At 28.1% G+C, this 15,852-nt stretch overlaps 2 protein-coding genes across 4 annotated transcripts; one reads left to right on the top strand and one right to left on the bottom strand.

The window, feature by feature from the left end:
- The first annotated feature begins 818 nt into the window (after positions 1 to 818).
- Positions 819 to 3,943, top strand: LOC103573222 (nucleolysin TIAR). Its single transcript, XM_008552207.2, has 3 exons — positions 819 to 2,171; positions 2,253 to 2,549; positions 2,636 to 3,943. Exons 1-3 carry the CDS (start codon positions 1,584 to 1,586, stop codon positions 2,927 to 2,929), a joined length of 1,179 nt encoding a protein of 392 aa, XP_008550429.1. The 5' UTR covers positions 819 to 1,583; the 3' UTR covers positions 2,930 to 3,943.
- Positions 3,944 to 4,041: 98 nt separating this feature from the next.
- On the bottom strand, positions 4,042 to 12,363 carry LOC103573223 (spastin). 3 transcript variants are annotated; one of them, XM_014442070.2, is made up of 6 exons: positions 12,145 to 12,362; positions 11,230 to 11,941; positions 10,366 to 10,536; positions 9,748 to 10,053; positions 8,577 to 9,572; positions 4,042 to 8,501 (listed from the first exon to the last, which is right to left on the bottom strand). In XM_014442070.2, exons 2-6 carry the CDS (start codon positions 11,768 to 11,770, stop codon positions 8,338 to 8,340), a joined length of 2,178 nt encoding a protein of 725 aa, XP_014297556.1. In that variant the 5' UTR covers positions 11,771 to 11,941; positions 12,145 to 12,362; the 3' UTR covers positions 4,042 to 8,337. The 3 variants fall into 3 exon arrangements, with proteins under 3 accessions (XP_014297556.1, XP_014297557.1, XP_014297558.1); XM_014442071.2 differs by having other exon boundaries at positions 12,226 to 12,362; XM_014442072.2 differs by lacking the exon at positions 9,748 to 10,053 and having other exon boundaries at positions 12,145 to 12,363.
- Between the last annotated feature and the right edge of the window lie 3,489 nt (positions 12,364 to 15,852).

The raw sequence follows: 15,852 nt of genomic DNA, 5'->3' as shown, positions 1-15,852 counted from the left end.
TCTGACGTCTGCTCTACTCACACTCATAAAAAAATAATATTTTTAAAAAATGCACTTATCAATTTCAAAATTTTTTGAATGTGCATTTTTCAAAAATTTAATTTAATTAATTATTAAGTATATTTATTAACAATTTTAAATTTGTCTGATAACCAGTCATGAGTGTGAATATATTTTACAATTGTAAATTTAAAAAATTGTTAAATAAGCGAATTAAATTTAAATCAAATAAAATTAAAAAAATGCACAACTATATCATTCAAAAATGCGTATATGCATTTTATTTTATTTTTATAGGTTTAATTGTTCAATACGTTTATTGATAATTTTAAATTTGTCTCATATTTGCTACATACGATACTGAAGTTAGTCGACGTTTAATAATTTTTGAATTTCAAACGATAAATTATAAAAAAAAAAAAAGATTAAAAAAAACTGCGCCTATATTATTTTTAATTTTTTACATGTTCATATTTTTACTTTATTTTTTTTTAATTGATTCGTTTACAAAAAAAAAAAAAAAAATTAACTTTGCTAACTTCAGGATCATCTGCTATGAATGTGAATATAGCACAGACAAATTTAAAATTATTAATAAATAGAGTAAATAATTAAACAAATAATATTTATAAAAAATGCACTTATTAATTTTGACATTTTTAAAAAATTTTGTTTTATTAATTATTTACTCTATTTATTAATAATTATAAATTTGTCCGCTATATTCACACTCATAATTCAGTTACGAGTAGTCATTTTGACTAAATTTTTAAATTTTAGTTCAACATTCTGTCGCTTTAACAAACTGTAGTGAACTAATTTGTGCAACGTCGCCAGTACGGAGACTAAAAAAAATACTAAATAAATGATTATAATTATAATTAATTAAAAAATATATATTTTTGAGCTTATAATAAATAAAAATAAATATACTAACAATAATATTGTCTTAAGTAAGATTAAAAACCAATAAATTATAAAAATAATAAAATTGAAAGGTGGATAAGAAGAGCGGCGATTGGTTAGTTGGGAAGCCGGTGTCCTGATCCACTGACGAATGGAATAATATTGTTTTCGCGGTCTTTGCTACAAACAGATTGGTCATGGAGTAAACGTGTTCATGAAAATAGATGCCTAAAAGTGTATTGAGGGTGAATAATATAAAAATATATAATTAATATTATTTATTTAAATATAAGTGATAAAGTAAATGCAGTGTTGATAAATACTAGGTTGGAGTAAATTTAAGAGTGTAAAAGTAAATGGTATTAATTGCGTGGGTAAATAATTAGAGAAAGTGTCTGGTGGCATAACGAGTAGGGAAGCGCGGCCATTTTATGTTAGTATGACGTAGAGGCTGGGTGTGTAGCACAGCTTCACGTTGAACCGTCCGTGTTGATTGTAATAAAAAGCGAACTAACGCGATAAACTCTGATGCTGGTCTTGAGATAAATGTACGGCGTACGTACGGGAGGTGTGATTTGTAAATAAAGTTTGGGGCAGAAGGTGGGTCTTGTTAAGGTAGAGTAGGTTTAGCTAAGTGGTTGGCGTAGTTGTCGGCATAAAGCACAATCACAGAGAGCATGAGCGAGGAAAGTAATCCCCGTACACTTTACGTGGGTAATCTTGACCCATCGGTTTCTGAGGATCTGTTATGCACATTATTTTCTCAGATCGGGCCTATAAAGGGCTGCAAAATAATACGTGAACCTGGTAATGATCCTTATGCTTTTGTTGAATTCACAAATCATCAGTGTGCGGCTACGGCGCTCGCCGCCATGAATAAGAGACTCTTCCTCGATAAGGAGATGAAGGTTAACTGGGCCACGAGTCCGGGTAATCAACCCAAGCTTGATACCAGCAATCATCATCATATATTTGTTGGTGACTTGTCGCCTGAAATTGAAACTCAGACACTTAAAGAGGCATTTGCGCCCTTTGGTGAGATAAGCAACTGTAGAATTGTACGTGATCCTCAGACCCTAAAGAGCAAAGGGTATGCCTTTGTGTCGTTTCTTAAAAAATCGGAAGCTGAAGCTGCGATAAATGCTATGAATGGACAGTGGTTGGGTTCACGGAGCATTAGGACAAATTGGTCCACCAGAAAACCACCGCCACCGAGATCCGAAAGACCAAGGCACACAAATAATAGTAAACCCAATTATGAAGAGGTAATATTATTTTATTCATCATCATTATTATTATTATTGCCATTGCTAATATTATTGTTGTTGCTGTTGTATTTTTAATAGGTATTTGCACAGAGTAGTCCAACAAACTGCACAGTCTACTGTGGTGGATTTACAAATGGCATAACTGAAGACCTAATTAACAAGACCTTCTCTCACTTTGGTACTATTAATGATATTAGAGTTTTCAAGGACAAAGGCTATGCTTTCATTAAATTTACGACGAAGGAAGCGGCAACACATGCTATTGAGGCTACGCATAATACAGAAATCAATGGTAGTGTCGTTAAATGTTTTTGGGGAAAAGAAAATGGTGATCCCAACAGCGTTGGACCAAATGCTAATCAACAAGCTCAACAGGTAATTATTATAATGATATTTATTTATTATTATTATTATTATTATTATAATTGGAGTATTGTTTAAACTTGTTCTTGTTTTTTTAGGTGACTGCCGGAGCTGGACAATATCCTTACGGTTACGGTCAACAAATGAGTTATTGGTATCCACAAGGATACCCACAGATGCAAGGTCAGTTCTTGCAGCCAGCTCAATACTACAGTCAGTACTATAGTCAGCAGCAAGCTCAGCAGTACATGAATAGCATGAGAATGCCGGCACCGGCTGCTGGCGCGTGGCAACCTGGACAAGCAACAGCCGCACCCCCAACTGGAACAGCTGCTCTTCAGCCAGGACAGCAAACTATGGTTTATACAATGCCGCAGTATCCTACACAATGAAACCGATCTTGCAGATACTAAGTAAGACCAATCGATTTTCGAGACATGTGACAAATCAGATAAAAAATGGATTTAAAATAAAAGTTTTATTTAAGAAAACAGTAATAAATAATTTATCGATAATATTCAAACAGGGGCTTCTTTGAGTAATCATTCTAGCACGTGTCTGGTACAAAAAAACAAGTGCGTTCACGCTCTCTCCATCATTAATCAAGAATTATTTACAAAACATTTAATAAATAAATAAAATAAACATTGATACAAGATACATTATTAATTACACATTGATCTTGACGATTCTGCATATCGGAATAATTTGTTATTATATATTCTTCGGGACTAAAAGTATTCGTATACTAAAATAAAAAAAAAAATAAAAAAAAAAGAAACAAAAAATAAAAAAAATAAAATAAAATAAAATAAAAAAAAAAATGTTCATCTATATTTCCATATCCAATTGTTAAATCACTGCAAGTGAACTTAAACTATTGTTCAGTGAATAAAATTGCTAGTTTTCAGAAATGAATTTTTAATTATAATTGTGCGAGCGTGACGTGAACTGTATAATATATTTCATTGTAGTTTTGCTACGACAGAGCCCTGTACTAATTTAATATTTAATGTCATATCCATATTAAATAATTTGAGTTTAAAAAATTTTTTCGTTTGTCTAAATATTTTGTTTATTTGTGAAGCGTGATTACCGTTTTTTCCTTTCTGTAAAGACTAATTTTTTTTTTTTTTAATGACTTTTCGATGTGAGATTAGTTTTAGTCTCAAAAATAAATATAAAAATTGGATTAACATTGCGAGATGAAAAGTCTAGGGCTCTCAATGTGGAGCAATCATAGCTAATGTAGAAAATTGACAAAAAAAAAAATAATAATAAAATGACAGTGCGTTTATTGTCGGTGGTTGTGAAACAGCGTATGTTTCACCATCTTAAAAAATTATTAAATTATAATAATTTTATTAATGGTTTGAGTAATAAAATATTCAAATTTATAAATTGTAGATTGAACTTTCATTTATTTTTCTTAATCTATTAGGGCCAGTTTTTCAAATCGGGTTTATTTTTATCCGGGTTTTTAATTAATATTGTTAGTACACATTAACAATATATAGATATACCAGCAATAATTCAAACCCGGATTCCAACTAAACTTGGTTTGAAAAACGGGCCCTTTCTTTCTGTTTCTCATTCTTTCTATCCTTTTTTTTTTTTTTTTTTTTTTTTTTTTTTTTTTTTTTTTTTTTTTTTCATTATTTTTTTCAGTAACATTCAGACTCTCTAACTCTAATGATTATTTGTAAATTTTGCTTTATCATTGGACGACATTTTGGTCTTAATTAAGAGAGTCATCATGAAAAATAAATAAATCAACAAAGTTACATGACATGTCTATTTATCCATTAGTGTCTTCCAAGTAATTGTGTGGTTAAATGAAGATTATGTCGAATTATAATAATTCATTTTTATAAAATAACTAACTATTGAATAGTAATTTTAATTGACTAATAATTAAACAATACTAAATAACAAATTCATTAATATTTATTTATGAATTGTAAACTACTGTTGTGATAATTTTTTTCAATGTGATTTTTTTTTTTTTACTCACACTAATTATGATAAAAAAATTTTTTTGTGTTTTATGTTATAGAGTAAAAACAACCACCGATGATAAAATTTTTATAAGAATGCCCCGAAATTTCCATTCGCACTTTTCACCAAAAATAACAAAATTGAAAATAATAAAAAAAAAAAGAATGAATAAAAATAAAAATGTGTCCATAGTCAGTTATTAAGCGTAATGTGTAAGACATAGTAAAAAAAATAAACAATTCTGATAAAAAAAAAAAAAAAAAAAAATGATACGAATAATATATAGATAAAAATTATAATTACAATATAACTGAAAATTATAATAAATGAATAAATAATAAAACGCTGGCAGCAGTAAAAATTCTGACTATGGATAACTATTAATCAGTGAAGTAATGGAAGGCGTAAAGAAAAGAAAAAAGAAAAAAAAAAAGATAAAAGAATGTTATATAAAAAAATAATTTAGGTATGTGGGGTTGGCATAAACCTCGACAATGCTTAGGATAATGTTATCTTATAATAAAAAAAAGAATAAAAAAACAAAAAAAAAAAAAACACAAACAAATTGTCCTTTAAATGAAAAAAAGGAATAAATATTTAAAATACATAATCGTATTTCTTTTTTATAAACTTGATATGCCCATTGAAATAATAACTAACCAGATATTTAATTTAAACGCGACATTATTTTTATTCACCATCTCATATATTACATTAGTAAATTGACTTAATATTGTTTTATAATTATATAAATTTAAACAATCGCATACGCGATGGCGACTAGAAAATAGCTAGTTCACATATGATTCGTAATTAGCGAATCAACGGCAATTATAAGCTATACTATAATTAATGCTATTAATTTAATATAATTATTATTTTTTAAATATAAATATAACATTTTAAATTAAAATTATTAATTAACGAATACATCGCAACGATATTTAATATAAATAATGAACTGCTACTACTCTATTATTTAATATTAATTTCAAAAAATGGAAGTCTAATTTGGTAATAAATTACAACAATTATTAACAATAATTAAACATAATTTGCTTATTACAATCGAGGAAGTCATGAAATGTAACTGAACTTAATTTAAACAAAAAAACAAATTAATAATACAAGTAATTAATGATTGTACATAGCAGATACAGTAATTAAATTATTTTCATCGCACAATTTCATATAAACGCGTTTATAAATTTACACCAAAGCATCGGTTATTAATATGAATTCATCATAACATCAAGTCCAATATGTAAAATTTCCGAGCCTTTTACATTTTATTTATTTTTTATTATTTTTTTGACATTTTATTTGACATATTAATCAAAAAGTGATGAGTAATTGTTAAATCACATTATTTATTTTTTGTTTTCTTATTTAATTTAACGCTATGAGTTTATAAAAGTAGCAAAATAATTGGATCAAGGCTGAATTGTATCGGAAGGCGTAGGAAAATAGCATTTTTAATTTAATGCTGTACTTCCCTATAAATCGATTAGATTGATTAACTTTTTTTTTTCTTGTTAAATTTTATTTTATTACCACAGCTTTCGATCAAAATTGAATAATAAATATGTGCTGGTAAGTGCGCATTTTTTTTATTTATTAAAAAAAAATATATTTTTTTTTGAGCTTTGGAAAACGTTCATTATTATTATTATTATTATTATTACTTTTTTTTTTTTTTATTCACCCGTACGTTATTCGAGAAGTAAAAAAAAGCAATGATTAGTATAAACGTAACGATATGACATTGCCATTTAAACATAAAAGTGTTATCAAGCTTATCGTAATATTAATATATACATACAAATATTTTTTTTACGGAATGTTTCGTTAATAAATTAAATAACAAGTTACAAATACGAATTGTATGTCATGAAATATATATAATAATAAGAAGCCTCAAAAAACATTAACGATAATTTTTTTTTATCTTAAAATAATTAAATAAGATAACAAATTAAATAGATAAGGAAAAAAGAAAAAATAATTTCATAGCTGCTTTCGTGTTTGTACTTATTTCATCATTTATGTTCTATTTTGCGTAGCAGTAAAAAGCAACTGCAAGTTATAGTAATACAATTAAGATTAAAGAGGCTCACTGTTTAATTTACATAACAATTCGTTTAAAAATATCACATACATCGTCCAAGTTTTACGTACGATTCGAACGACAGTAGTTACGATATTACATTTATTTTTATAAATATATATGATCGAGTATCAATTATATATAGAGAGCGAATAAATATACATGCAAAATTACCGACATCGGTTATCTTTTTATATTATTTGCATGTGAAAAATACAATTATTATCAATAATTGAAAAAATTGATATCTACTATTCTCATATCAATCAACTTTTTTCTCACAACAATACACAAATATTTTGATCACAATGCAACCATCGACACTAGGGTGATTCAAAAAAAATTTTTTTTTTCTCTTACCCTCTGAAACGCTAATGGTTGCCGAGAAAAAAATCTTCCTAAAAATGGGCCCTCTAGCTCAACTCTAAGAGGTTGCAGTTTTGATTTTAATTTTATATTGATCATGTGAAAAATTTTTTTTTTCATTAAAAGTTTAATTACTCGTAAGCTATTGAATGTTTTTTTAATGTATGCATAGATCTTCAGAGCTGATTCCTCAAGCTCTCTGAAACCTTATGATGTCATAATTATCATAATTGAAGCGGCAATTGAAGCTATCTAGAAAGTATTGATTTCGTATATTTCCAAATGACATTATTAATTAAAAATTTTTTTTTTTTTTGCTAGCTTCAATTGGCTATAATTTTGACTTATCATAGGGTTTTGGAAAGCTTCATGAATCAGCTTTAAATAATTAACTTCAATGAAAAAAAAAATTTCACCGGTTGATCAAATGTAAAATTAAAATTGCGACCTCTTAGAGTTGAGCTAGAGAATCCGTCTTATGGGAAGATTTTTTTTTGGGCCACCACTAAAATTCAGAGGGTAAGAGCAAAAAAAATCAAAAAAATTTTTTTTAATCACCCTGATCGACGTACTATTATTTTATAACTAACAAAACCTTAAGCATGAAACCCTTTTACTTTTCTCTTCATAAAAGAAAAAAAAATCAAGAAGACTGAACAATATCACTGTTTTCCAATAGAAAATGAAGATTTAGAATTACGTATTTAAATTCGTTGTCTAAATAATTTTTCACATTTCAAATCGATGTAATTTTCAATCTCTCATAATTATTTTAAAATTAAAATTTTTTATTAAATTCTGATTGCTCTCTGAGACATTATTTCACTGGTATCATATTTCTTATGGTTATTATTTTATTTTTTGATATAGGTGTTTTTGTACATGTGTTTTACACTACGACTAGATAAGTGACTGTTTATATTTTTTTTATTCTTCATTTTTATTTTATTATCCTTGTGGACGTGCACTGTTGCATTTATAAATGTAAATATACTCCTTTTTTTTTTAACTATTATATACTTAGTATGCTTAAAAATTTATTGAAGCTATAGAAACAATTGCTTTTTTTTCTACCAATTTCTAGACAATTTAAATTTACTAAATGACTTATCTTTTCGCAGTTGCTAATAGTATCACTTAAAAAATCCTCACTGTTACTTATGGATGTAATTAATAACAAAATTTGCTTTGAGATCCTTCAGTACTTTTATCCTCAATGCAAAAATGGTAGTAAAAATGTGAGCGCTTTTTTGTTTTATTATTTTTTTCTCTTATTAGAGGTATTACAGATAATCAAGTACGGAAGCCCTTAAATGGGCACTTTATAAATCAAAGACTTACATCTCCGTATTCGAGACTCCACTTTTCAAATGCCGCGAGGCTTGACGGTGATACGGATCGGCGAATCCTCTTCAATGAATCCAAAAAATCTTGCAGAGTGATATTGCGAACGAGGTTTAAATCAAGTGCCTTTACTTGCTCAGGATTTAACTCTATAAAGAAAAAAAAAATTACAAATAAAAATATTTAATCATAAATTAAAAATACTAGTTTGATAAAAAGTTTACCTCTAATAGGTCCAAGAGCAGCATCCTTTGCTAAACCAGTTAAATCACTTCCAGAGTATCCTTCAGTAAGAATTGCTGTCTTATGAAGCTCTTCAGTTGTCAATGGATCACTGTGTTTACCTAAAAGTCTCTTCAAAAGTGTTACTCTGGTTTGAAGATCTGGCAAAGTAACATAAACACGTTTAGGAAATCGTCTTAATGCTGCTTCATCCAACTCCTGCGGTCGATTAGTTGCCGCCATAACAAGAACACGTTCGTCTGGATTACAAGGTAACCCATCAAACTCAACAAGAAATTCTGTTTTTAATCTTCTTGATGCTTCGTGTTCATTGTCACGTCTTTCACTCAACAGAGAGTCAACCTCATCGATAAAAATAACTGACGGTTGGAGCTCTCGTGCAATAGCAAATAATGCTCTTACTAATTTTTCTCCTTCGCCGACATACTTCGATGTCAAACTAGCAGCAGATATTGAAAAAAATGTAGCATTACATTGAGTAGCTACAGCACGAGCTAACAAAGTCTTTCCATTACCAGGAGGTCCAAATAGTAACAGACCTCGTGCTGGTGTTCTCAGACCTGTAAATAGTTCAGGTCGAAGAGATGGCAGTATTACCATTTCTTGTAGCGCTTGTTTAGCAACTTCCTGGCCAGCAATATCATCCCACTGTACTGCAGTACCACCTTCTAGTATTTCATCTAAAATAACTTGGGCTAGTTTCGGATCAACTCCTTTTAACATTGGAACTTTTCTCGATGGAGTTCCACGGTTGCTGTTTGAACCTCCAGGTGTACCGGGACGTCTTATAGGAGATCCATTTCCAGGCACTGATAACTGTCGTTTCATGGACGGAGGTGTCCCCAAAGGCTTTATCGGTGTCGTCCGATGACACGAATGTGTTGGTGTCGACCGACCCATACTCCGTGGTAATGTTTGACTTTTACTTATTGTCCCCGGTACACGTTTACTCGCAACAGTCAGCTTCCTACCAGACGCTGTAACATTTTAAATGTTAATTGAAATTTTAAATCTTTGTTAAATAAATATTAAATTTATAAGTTAACATTATACACAAAGTTCACATTGATTGTAAAAAAAAAACAGTTGCCATGCTGATAATTATTAAAATGCTAACTAAAATAAAAAATAAAATAATTATAATTTCAATACCTTCTGAAGTACGAGTATGACTATTTTTTGGTGACAATGGTCTTTGCATTGTCGACTTATTAATATGTGTATTTGTACCGTGAGTTGTACTGACAATATGAGAATTATTGATGTAGGATTTGATGGAATTATTACTAGGGTCCATTAAAGATTCATTTGACCGTAATACCGATAAATTTTTCCTTATTCTTGGATACTTTATTTTATTATTACTATCAGAAGCATCAGAAGTACTCTCCTCAGTATTTTTTTCACCACCACGACAGTCATTAGCTACTTCCAGTTTTTTCAGCGCACAAATATTCGCTACAAAAAAATAAATAAAAATATTCTGCGTCATGCTTTACACATCAGGCGACATTAAAAAAAAATATGCACATCTAATAATTATAATTATTCTTTAAACAAACATTAATTATGATTCAGTGAACTACTCACAGTAAAAACATTTAACTATAAATAACGTGCCAAGTATACAATGTATAGATATTTTAATTTAAAAAAAAAATCGTGCATTAGTTTATGACATTTAATTAACATTAAATTATAATTATAAAAGTGCCTTCACATTGATTATATTTATCTAAACAAGTAAATAGAATACATAAATAATTATACCTAAAAAATCAAGTCGATCCTTGGCCATTACCAAGTTAGCTCGCATTTTTTCATGTAATCTCTGTGCTCTCTCGTAAACTTCTCCTCTGCCTCCATAACATTCGACAGCAACTCCCTTCTCTAATTCTCCAATACCTTTTTTGTATAATTCAATTGCCATCTCTTTGTGTCCTAATAAAAAATATAAAAAAAAGGTTATATTATTTACCATCTATACGACAAAATTGCATACTAATTTAACATACTCATGACGTTTTAATAATTGAATATTAAATTCCAGATCATGAGTATTTGGGGCAAAAAAAACAACAATAAAATATGATTCTGAAGTACGAGAGTAAATGTAGCAGACATAAAATTTAAAATTATGAATAAATAGGATAAATAATTAAAAAAAAATATTTGTAAAAATTGCACTTACTAATTTTTAAATTCTTTAAATGCGCATTTTTTAAAATTTTATTTTACTAATTATTTACTCGATTTATTAATAATTTTAGTCTGTCTGCTACATTCAAACTCATTCCTAGTTGACAGACAATTAACAAATTTTTTATTTTTTTTTCTCCAAATCAATGACAAGAAAAAAAAAACTAAAAATATGCACATGTAGAAAATTTGAAAAACTATAAGTGCAATTTTTTTATTATTATAATTTATTGTTAAAAAAAAACAAAATTATTTAATTTTTATCGTTTCGTTTTCTATTTACTGCCTCGGTATTTTTAATTAAAGTTTAAATACAAAGTGAGACTCATGATAGCAACACAAAATGTCTGATTGTACAGCAACATTAGTTATTATCGTTTTATTTAAATACCCATGATTTTAAAATTAAAATTAAGAATAATAATAAATTAATACCTTCATTCTCTTCATCAATTTTCAAAGCCTTGCTAATAAATTCAAATGCCCGTCGATGATGATGTTTTTGTTTAGCAAGCAACGGGTCACCAGGACCAGGTCCAGGTCTTCTTGCTATTTGCGACATAACAGAACTGTCTTTATCACTTGATACAGCCAACAAATCGTTTGTTTCAGGTCTAACAATAATCTCAAACTGACACTGTCCTTTATTTGCTTTAGTTCTACGAATCAAGTGGTTTGTCGATGCGTACAGATACTTAAAAACAACAAACAGCTGATAAAGCAGAGTTCTCAATACATTGAAAACAAGAATAAGTGGGAACGAAACGACATAGAGATTACGTTTGTGTATAGACGGTTGTGGTCCATCAATTAAATTATGCCGATGACGATGATGATGGTGATGGTGATGATGATGGTTCCCGTAGCTTATTGTCGTTGTTGCCTTATCACTGTTTTCTAATTTGGTAACTCGTAATTTTTTTGGCGACTTTGATCCGGATTTACGTATTGAGCGCCCGCCATCACTGTAAGACATTTCCTCCCGCGGTATTTACTTCTTCTTTTTTTAAATTATTATTTTTACTTTTCGCCTTGTCCTCAAGCTGATTATTTAATTTACTCCAACACTCAACTGTTAGCCACTTCGACATTCCCGATTTTATTTAAATTATTGGCCCACTTGCTGGCTGCAGAATTATCCTGGTTCCTATAATATTATATTATATATCTATATATATATATATATATATTATTGGGCGAGTCTATCCGGTCTGTTTACATTCAACTATATATTAAATATCTCACAAGAGGCTGTATGTACTGCTATGTTGTCAACTGGCAAAAGACAATTATCGTACTGACACACAGTAGCAAGTACGTCTATTAATTCAAAGCTCTATATGTACTTACTGGTTTTCCTTTTTTTTTTTTAGAGTAATACAAAACACGCAATCTTATTGATTCTATTTATCTAGAAATAACTGCACGCACTTGTCAAATTCCAATGCACAATGTAGATGTATTTTGCTGAACCTCTATCCAATATTATCTGCACCCGCGTGCGCACCCCTCTTCATTTTGTTCACTTGCGTGCTAGAGACTGGTCACATACAACCAGATTAACTCTGTAAAGTATTTTTTTCTCACTCCCTTTTATTCAATAAGAGACTTTTTTTTTTTTTTTAAATACAATCGTATTAGTACCCAGTTCCAAGAATTATTTTATCGCAAATGGACAACGAGATCATTGATTTCTTCATAGAATGTCCTTTTGTAGGGTTAATGAACTATATAATTAATTATCACTATATATGACCATAGTTTATTTTATTTGATTTGCTATTACACAATCTGCAATAATTATTTATAATAATGATAATAATTAGAGAGAAATGAGTTTTTTTCTTTACGGAATCATTGATACTCAAAATAGCAGACATCAGACAATTTTGTTATTTTTCCTGATTAAGAAAAATTATTTGAAATAATTCAAAACAATTTTAAATGATTTTAAATAATTTGAATCGATTAATATATAGATATGCACTTAGCATGGATTCAATTACTTTTTTTAATCAGGGTTTATAAACAATTTACTTGTAAATAAAATACAATTTTTAGAAAATGCACATAATGATTTTTTAAAATTTTTTATGTGCAATTTTTGAAAGTTTTTTCTGTAAATATTGTATTTCTTTATTAAAAAAAAAAACATTTTTTAATGTCTGCTAGTTTCAGTATCATACATTTTTTTATTTGACTTTAGACTTTTCCCGCCTTCCTCAATTTGGGCGGCATGAACCCAGCCAACATACATAGATTATTTACATATCTTGCTCCAAGTAAATGAATTGATATAATATTTTCGACAAGTATTATATGTCTTAACTTGAAAAGAAAAAAAATTAATTAGTGCGTAATAAGAAAAAAAATGACTAATTTAAATTTATAAAAAAATGCTAACTCAGTTTTAAATTTCAAACAAATAAAATTATCTTGGAGACAACTTCCAATCCAATTACATTCGTAATTATCAGTAATTTGTAATATTTTATATCTTGCAAAACACACAAGTAATGACTAAAAGTAAATGTTATTGTTTTGTGCACAACGTTGCCGTGTGTAGCTAAGCAGGGAGAAGATAGCCGCTACAATATCGCACATCGAAGAAGATGGTAGTCCGGTACCAACACCTAGTATCGTTATACATGTATGCCGGCCGTTAGATTACCGTTTGAATATTCAACCTAAGACGGGTTTATGTTCCTAATCCTAGGAAGTCAAAAGAGAAGAGTTTCTATTTTTCCATATATCTCAATCCTGTTCCCGAATTAATTAAAGAATTTTCCTTTTTTAAAAAGAAGTAAATCAAAGTTAAAAAAATTTTTATTTTGAATATCATTATGGGTAATTAGAATCACGACTCGCGCTGGTAAAAGTAATTTAATAATTATAATTTATATTTCTGCCGTCTGGAACTCAAATTTACAGGACTCACCTGTAATTTGGTTTTAAATATTGCTTCTTTAAATCATTAAATCTTTTTGTGTTGATCCCACCTTGGCCCAATTTCTCTATATCACAATAATTCCATGAATTAAAACCTGGATGACAATATTCTGAGAATATAAAGGGATTTTTTCGTATATTTTGAGTACACTCCTCTATAGGGTAGAAGTAGCATTTGTCGCCGCTGCTCTATTTTTTGACATTCAATACTTTATTTTAATTAATTAAAAAGTATAAAATAAAATTTCTATCCTAATAGTGGGATAAAAGTATGCGTCTTTTACAAATTATTTTATTTTAATTTTTCAAGTGTCCAAAAACGATACCTCTAGTCTATACAAAAAAAAAAAAAAAAAAAAAAAAAAAAAATGTTATCTTGAGTTAAGGAAATATTTTGGAAGACAAACGTTTTTGGTAACCAAGTCAACATTTTTTTTCAAATTTTACTCTCAATTGAGATTTTTTTTCTCTGTGTATGTCTTATTTATTATATAAAACTTGTATTAAGCATCTTGGTTTTTTTTTAAACATTCTGTACATAAGTTTTCCATTTTTTATTACCGGAAAATCTTTTTATTAAATGCATTTATTTGTTAAGAAAAATTTTAATTTTTTTTTTAAATTAACAAATAAATCATATCAACTATTATTGTTTAATTTTTCTTATTTCTTCAAATTTCATATACATTTAAAAATATATTCTTGAAAAATCAAACGACAAATTTTAATCTATTATTATAAAAATAATTTGTAGAAAAAAACTGGGTGAGATAAATAAGTTGATATGTCTATCAAAAAACTATGAAATTAAATATTCCATGAATTTAATTAATTACTTAATTAATAATTAATCAAGTTTATACGCATTGTATAATTAAAAAAAATCAAAGTTAAAATAATTTTTATTGTCTGGTATAATAAAGTAAAAACAGTTTATTTGTGTCAATGATTTATATCAAACTCATAAAAGATTTGTAGTGATCTCATATTTAATATATTGATATATTTAAAAGACGTGATAATAAAATCAAATTTTATCGTCTCTCGATACTAATTTTTATTTATTATGACATTGACGTCAAATTATTAAATGGTTTTTGATGACATAAATTATATTTTATCACATAAATTGACGTACTGAAATCCTTAAACAATGACGTATAAACCCAAGAATATTAATTGTTCTTATTTAGTCACGTACGAAAAGAATATATATATTCAGACAGACTATATAAGAGCATCATTTTCTGCTGACACCATCATATTTAAACTGTTTATTGATATATTTAAACTGTTTATTTTTATATTAAAAATTACCAATTGCACAAAAATGAAAATTCAATCAGTTATATTGTTTGGGTTTTTGGGAGTAATTGGCTTTTTCTCATATTCAGAAGCAAAAAGATACAGTAATGTAGATTTACAATTAAAAAATATGTTTTTGCCTACCCTAGATTGTTATCTTGGTCGACGCACGTGCAATAATGAAGATTATCATGCAAAACGTGAGTAAATATTTCCTAGATTATTTTCTTTAATAAAAATGTAATTGAATTAAATTTTTTATCTATTCAGATTCACAAAAAAAAGATGTCTACGGTAATAATAATTTTTAATATTTTATGTTTAGAATTCATTGCAGACAAGTTAACTCACAATTGTTATAAATGTGATGCAAGTATGAAAAAAAAACTAGATCAGCAATTTGATGTGTTTTATCGTTTTTTCCATGAAGACTTTTTACTATTAGTAGAAAAATATTCAGTTCCATCAATTTTGGAATGTCTTCTCCAAAATGGACCTTGTAGCCCAACATTAAAGACTGTCAAAAGTGAGTTTATTTCATAGTTACTATTTATTTTTAGTTCAAATATTAATAATTAATATTTACTACCCAATTGAACGATACACAGAAAAAATTAGTAGAGTGAACGCGGATTAAATTCGGAGCGTATAATTATGTCTTCATTTGATTCCCTTGGAGTAAAATTCACTCCGAAGAGGAGTTTATTTTAATATTAAAATACCGAACCAGAGAGAATGTGGATTTTTAAAAAATCCAGATTATTCCGCTGGAAAAACAAACTCCGTATTCAGAGAGATTTTTTC

The sequence above is a fragment of the Microplitis demolitor genome, chromosome 8 (genome assembly GCF_026212275.2).
Source record: "Microplitis demolitor isolate Queensland-Clemson2020A chromosome 8, iyMicDemo2.1a, whole genome shotgun sequence".
NCBI lineage: Eukaryota > Metazoa > Arthropoda > Insecta > Hymenoptera > Braconidae > Microplitis > Microplitis demolitor.
Note: the sequence above shows the minus strand (reverse complement) of the source record. Positions and strands in the feature narration are given on the sequence as shown.

What these genes read in the sequence shown, in the direction of transcription:
- LOC103573222 (XM_008552207.2), top strand. Translation starts at nt 1,584, where the DNA reads ATGAGCGAGGAAAGTAATCCCCGTACACTTTACGTGGGTAATCTTGAC. An exon ending in GTAAACCCAATTATGAAGAG is followed by an intron (nt 2,172 to 2,252) that starts GTAATATTATTT and finishes TATTTTTAATAG; the next exon opens with GTATTTGCACAGAGTAGTCC. An exon ending in CTAATCAACAAGCTCAACAG is followed by an intron (nt 2,550 to 2,635) that starts GTAATTATTATA and finishes TTGTTTTTTTAG; the next exon opens with GTGACTGCCGGAGCTGGACA.
- LOC103573223 (XM_014442070.2), bottom strand. Translation starts at nt 11,770, where the DNA reads ATGTCTTACAGTGATGGCGGGCGCTCAATACGTAAATCCGGATCAAAG. An exon ending in AATTGATGAAGAGAATGAAG is followed by an intron (nt 10,537 to 11,229) that starts GTATTAATTTAT and finishes ATTTTTTATTAG; the next exon opens with GACACAAAGAGATGGCAATT. An exon ending in TGCTCTTGGACCTATTAGAG is followed by an intron (nt 8,502 to 8,576) that starts GTAAACTTTTTA and finishes TTTTCTTTATAG; the next exon opens with AGTTAAATCCTGAGCAAGTA.